This window comes from Zalophus californianus, chromosome 2, assembly GCF_009762305.2.
Source record: "Zalophus californianus isolate mZalCal1 chromosome 2, mZalCal1.pri.v2, whole genome shotgun sequence".
In the NCBI taxonomy this organism is placed as follows: domain Eukaryota; kingdom Metazoa; phylum Chordata; class Mammalia; order Carnivora; family Otariidae; genus Zalophus; species Zalophus californianus.
Window position 1 is genome coordinate 16,304,448 of NC_045596.1, and position 6,000 is coordinate 16,310,447.

The following is a 6,000-nucleotide window of genomic DNA, read 5'->3' on the forward strand; positions in this document are numbered from 1 at the left end:
GAGGGTCTGGAAGAATCCAGCTAGTACTCTGTCCATCCAGGCCTGAAGGAAGCCTGACTGCCAGAGAACCTAGTGGGCCCATTTCCTTCCAAATCAGAGCACAGGGTAATTCAAATTTAAAAAAAAAAAAAATTACAATGTAATCATAAGATCCCAGCCCTGAATTCGAGGTGGCAAAGGCAGAAGAACCTGACTTAGCAAAGGAGAAGGACCTTGGTAACTAAGCTCATCTTTTTCTCCAAATTTGAATACGCACATGTCTGAAAAAAAGACCATCCCTGTTTGGACTTAAAGTCCACACATTTATGATGAATGGATATGATAGAGTTAGAAGAACTTATCCCAGAACAAAGAATTTTCTTTCACTTGGGCTTTCCTGGAAATGGTACATTTCCGATTTTTTGAGCCTGCTCTAGAAAGCAACACTGTTCCCAAGGCCAGACGGACATGGACTAAATGTCTGAGGTCATGGAAGTTCAAAGCCAAGACCCCTAATTCGGTACCTGTCGAAGCGTGACCAGGGAGCACTTGCATCAAAATCAACCAAGCTGGGTGTTAACATTTAGATTCCTGCACCCCACCCCTTCCTACCAGTTAGACTCAACGCGAGCAGAGAATTTGGCCTGGAAAGCCGCCTTCTGAACATGGACCTTTGGTGGATCTCGGAAACAGTTGTTCTGGTCCATCCACTCATGCTATGGACGAGAAGACTAAGCCCCACAATGGTTGGAAATAACTGGCTCATGCCTACACAGACCAACAATGAAGACATTGACCTTGAGCCGACCTGGTGGTTTTTTGTATATCTGCCTGTCTGGTGTTGATGCTGCTAGAACCCAAACATGGCTCCTTTGAATAGAGAAAGTGATACTGCCAGAAGGCAGGCCCCATCATTGCTGAGGGTCCCAGTCTTTAGAATCAACCAGCCAACCCTCTGGAGAGTGAGAACGGAGTCTTCCCCAGCCTGTACCCTCCAGCCAGTAGCTCAGAGCCCAGGCAGAGCGAGGTGGTAAGCGCCAGGGGCAATCATCAGCCACCCTGAAGGCCTCTGGCTCCCTCCCCTTACCCCACTACAGTCTGGATGTTTGCCTGGGGTAGGATCCTATCCAGGAACTATTTCAGGGTCTGGCTTAGGCCATGGAAAGATTCCTCAGTTTTGCCAAATGAAGGTTACCAGATGACTGTCACCAGTGGAACTTATATATGCAAAGACTGCAAATTCTGTTTTTGGAGGAATTTCTTTTGTATTGCTGATTTCTTGGCATATGAACGTTTCACTCTCAATTAGCAAGAAAATGAAAATGACGTGAATGAGGTGCTGCCATGATAGGAAGCATGGGTGAGCTTCTCAGACGCCAACCAGCACCGCTGGGCTCAGGATGTTGCCGGTGGTGAGCCGGATTGGTTGCCAGCTTAGAATTTGGCAGGGCTGGTGTGAAAGGTCACTGTGAACCCAGATCTCACCCCCTCAGACTGGATGGACGGAACCATGACCCTAGAGATTGCGAGGCTCACTCATCCGCTGATCTGCAGCCTGGTCTTATTGGGTGACATTGAGCATGTCGCCTCAGGTATCACTGCGCTTTCTGGAACTCGACTTCCAGGGCGTGTGTCCGGGCTGAAGAGGTGGCTGGAGAGAGGAGGGAGCCCAGATTTCTCCCCAATTCCTGATATTGCCTCTAGCTACGGTAGGTCTGCTTTCAGGTTTTATACATTGATGCCTCCGTGTAAGGTTTTATTTGAAACAAATGTGAAAAATTAAGAGACTGGCCGCCAATGAACTTAGTTCTTTATTCTAGCTGTGCATTAGAATTGCCTGGAGCATCTTCCAAAAATCAAATGCAAACAAAGAACCAGCCGTCTCTTCTGCCTTCCCCCACGCTGCCCAGATAACCCGATGAAGTAGGTCTGGGTGGAGGTTCCTAGTTCAGTATTTCTCCGATGATCTCCGGTGATTCTAACGTGCAGCCAGGTGGAGGGAGAACCACAGGCCTGGAAGCTGATGATCTCTGGTTGTCCTAAAGGAGTGTCACCCTGACTGCCACCTTGCTGGCAGAGCTCAAAGGGTCTGGCCGGTGGGGGCCAATTGCTGAGGATCTCCCCCCCGCAACCAAAGAGCCGAACCTCTGACCCGGTGTCCCTCCGCAGGTATGCCAGGCAAGAACAACGTGGCCGCGGCACTGCGCCAGGCTCCCGGGCAGAACGGAACCAGCTTCCACGGCTGCCTCCGCAACCTCTACATCAACAGCGAGCTGCAGGACTTCCGCAAGGTGCCCATGCAGACCGGCATTCTGCCCGGCTGTGAGCCGTGCCACAAGAAGGTGTGCGCCCACGGCACGTGCCGGCCCAGCAGCCAGTCGGGCTTCACCTGTGAGTGTGAGGAAGGCTGGACTGGGCCCCTCTGCGACCAGAGGACCAATGACCCCTGTCTTGGAAATAAGTGAGTTCGAGCTGCACACATACACATAAACCCCAGCCCTCAAAACAAAAGCCAGGAAGGGAGGGAAAGAGGGACAGAGGAAGAAGGGAAGGAGACGAGGGGGAGGGGAGAGAGAGAGAGAAGAGAAGGAAGTCAGCCCCTTGGACCAACTCCTTCCTACTGCTTCCATCACCCTTCCTCCATTCTTATCCCCTCTGCCTAATGCACGCGCATTCTTGCCTTCCTCCTCCACTGTAGGTGTGTGCACGGCACTTGCTTGCCCATCAACGCGTTCTCCTACAGCTGTAAGTGTCTGGAGGGCCACGGGGGTGTGCTGTGTGATGAAGAGGAGGATCTGTTTAACCCCTGCCAGGCGATCAAGTGCAAGCATGGGAACTGCAGGCTCTCGGGACTGGGGCAGCCCTACTGTGAATGCAGCAGTGGATACACCGGAGACGGCTGTGACCGAGGTAAGCCGACCGACCTGGGCACCACCCTTTGAAGCAAGAGCCCCCCCCCCGCCATCTTTGAAAAGAGAGAGAAAGGGAGACAGACACACAGAGGAGTGAGATGAGGAACACCGGGTCTAGGCATGGCCTGTAGTTGCGGCCGTTGATTGATTTCCCAGCGGCAGGAAGGCACCAGATGTGAAATGTCCTCAACCTCCACAGCCGGAATTGACACGGCCTTCAGTGATGTGCCGTGAAAAAATACTCCTTTTTACCTTTTGGTGCAGCACATTTACTTCCCTGCCTTCTTTCCTTTACCTGCCATCTGCATCCATTTATATAATTAATTCATCCCTGGCACAGAGAAGAGGCAGCTCATAATTCTGCTCTAGGTTTAAGACAAAGTCACCTTTGACCTTACAGTCAACTGATTGATCACAGCGCCGCGTGCAGGTGAGAGGGATGGAAACGTGCCGACTCGCGGGCCCACCTTTCTCCTTCTCCCCTGTCTGCGTGACCAGAAGGCGCCTCGCCCCCAGCTGGCAGGCCTTGCGGTCCGCGTGTCGGAGGGCCGAGGCCAGAGCAACGTGCCCGTGGGAGCTGTGAGCACATGTCTTTTTGAACTGGTTCATACCAGGGTAATTTATGAAGTTAGTGGAATGTTACTTGTATTAAGTAACAGATTGAATGATATTAAACCCCAGGTCTAATAAATTAAATTGCACACTCTCTGAAACGGCTCCTTGTGGTAAATGAAACCAGCTGTTAGTAGTGTAAAAACAGAAGACGTGCATTTCTGCAATAAAGGAAAAGATTTAGGAATCCAATTTTCTTGTCAGTCCAACAGCATAGTATTTATAGTCCACAGCAATAGTATTCACTTTGCAGAAAATAAAGGCCACCCCAACAACAACAACAAAAAGTATCTTTCAAGGAACAGCAAGCTGGGTCACCCGCCCGTTATATGGAGTATAAGCAGGCCCATGACAATCACGCTTACCCATGGCAAAGACAGCACCTCCTGAACCGGCTTGTGGACCTACAGCCCCTTTGTCGGGGACTCATAGCGACTGCCCTGAAAATGCTTGTGCTTCCTGTTCTTTTCTAGAAATCTCTTGTCGAGGGGAGCGGATACGAGATTATTACCAAAAGCAGCAGGGCTATGCCGCTTGCCAGACAACCAAGAAGGTGTCCCGGTTGGAATGCAGAGGTGGGTGTGCGGGAGGGCAGTGCTGCGGACCTCTGAGGAGCAAGCGGCGGAAATACTCTTTCGAATGCACTGATGGGTCTTCGTTTGTGGATGAGGTCGAGAAGGTGGTGAAGTGTGGTTGTTCCAGGTGTGCCTCCTAATCGTGCCCCTGGCACCTTGTGTCTTTGGGGAATGTTGTCTACTTCTCAACCGCGGTGGACTCATTAATGCTTCATAGTGGAAATATTTGAAATATATTGTAAAATACAGAACAGACTTATTTTTATTATGAGAATAAAGACTTTTTTTTTTTCTGCATTCTGGAAAAAAAAAAAAAAATGCTTGAACTAACGCTTCCCCAGTGAGAGAGAAGTAGGAAGAGAGAGAGAACCCGGAGGCCTCGGCCCACGGGTGGGAAGCGTTGCGACGCGAATTCATCTTTGCAACATGCTGAAGACGAGGGAGAGCCGAGCTCCTGTGTGCTGCGTCACATCAGCACCCAGACCGTAAAGCCCCTGTGGCCTCGTGCCCGTCTCTGGGGCTCACGGGGACACACCGAGCACCTGTGTGGGATTGAGGATGGTTGAGGATGCAAGGTGGAGGAGTGGAACTCGAGAATTCACCCAACAAGCGGTTGAGAAATATTCGGTGCAAAACAGTGTCCTTGAAGACCTGGGTTCTGTTCACGAGAGGGTTGGGAGAGCTAACCTAACAGGTGTATCTTCTTTTTAAACGTCAGCATGTTAGCAGAAGCAGCACACAAAAGTGTTTATCTACCGTTTTCCAGTATTAATTTTTTTGTAATATAAATGATAAAGGAGATGATAAAGAACCAATAGATTATTGATAAATAGTAATAATATGAATTTTTGTTTCTATGAGTTCAAAACAGCCCTATACAGTATGCAGTTCCAATGAGAAATATTTATTGTATCAAAGGACATTGTACTTAACATGGTAGGCCATTCTTTTACTGTTTCTCAATGCTTTAATATATATTAATTTATAATTGTCCTGATATTTTTGTATATTTTTCAAACTTAAAAATCAGGATTGGGGTGGGAGGGGTTGGCCATAGTACTAACATAGGCTGTTATATTGGGATAAATATGTGTTGATCGGTTTGTTTACCCTGACATCTGACCACTGGTGTCACCGACCTACTGGCCTCATTCAGGACACCTGCAGAGAGTATGTAAAGTCTATGCGTGAGACGGTCTTTGTACAGAAAGAAGGGGCCAGCCCCTCTGCAGCGTGTCCTCCCAGAACAGAAATGGTGTGTAGCAATCGACACTAGAAAAGTAGATATTTTACAAATTAATATTTCCTTGACATTTTTTGCCCTTTTATCAGGGGCGGGGGGTTGGGCAGAGAGAAAAGGCTGTAATGTCAAGAACTGTGATTTTCTTTTTCCAAACAATAAAGCTCCTTTATTACCTTAATGTTCCCATGTTAACGTTTGCTGCTAAATTACAATGTAGAATTGATAATGATTTATAGAGGACTGTGCTCTTCCCTTATGAAAATCCCAGGGTACCCTGTGAAGATGCAGCTGTTCCTTTCCAAAAACTTTTTTTATGCAGAAAATTAGATGTACATGTATAATTCAGTGTGCTTTGTCTTTCTCCAGACTAATATCAGTTATACTACTGATGTTTGTAAATTAAACAGATATTTACTTCACTAACAGCTTGGTGATTTTCTTAGAAAGTACAAAATATTTAGAGTCCCTCCTTAAGAATCTCTTCATCAAAGTGATACAGAATGGACAGGGAAGAAAACCTGTATCCTGTTGTTGACAGAAATTGTTTTATGATTAGCATATTGTTGGACCGGGGGACTTTGGAATGGCCACATTGAAAGAGGTGGATAGAACACATCCTTTGCCATGAGAAAAGTACATATCCAACTAATTTCTTCCAAAAAAAATTATAAGGTGAAGT

At 47.7% G+C, this 6,000-nt stretch overlaps 1 protein-coding gene across 4 annotated transcripts in view; it reads left to right on the forward strand.

Annotated features, from left to right (window-relative positions):
- Positions 1-5,740, forward strand: part of SLIT2 (slit guidance ligand 2) — a 360,826-nt gene extending 355,086 nt beyond the window's left edge. For all 4 annotated transcript variants that reach the window (XM_027599650.2, XM_027599652.2, XM_027599651.2 and 1 more), the window contains 3 exons: positions 2,149-2,440; positions 2,678-2,889; positions 3,977-5,740. In XM_027599650.2, the coding sequence (XP_027455451.1) occupies positions 2,149-2,440; positions 2,678-2,889; positions 3,977-4,218 (746 nt within the window). In that variant the 3' untranslated portion in view covers positions 4,219-5,740. The remainder of the gene's footprint in view (positions 1-2,148; positions 2,441-2,677; positions 2,890-3,976) is intronic.
- The last annotated feature ends 260 nt before the right edge of the window (positions 5,741-6,000 follow it).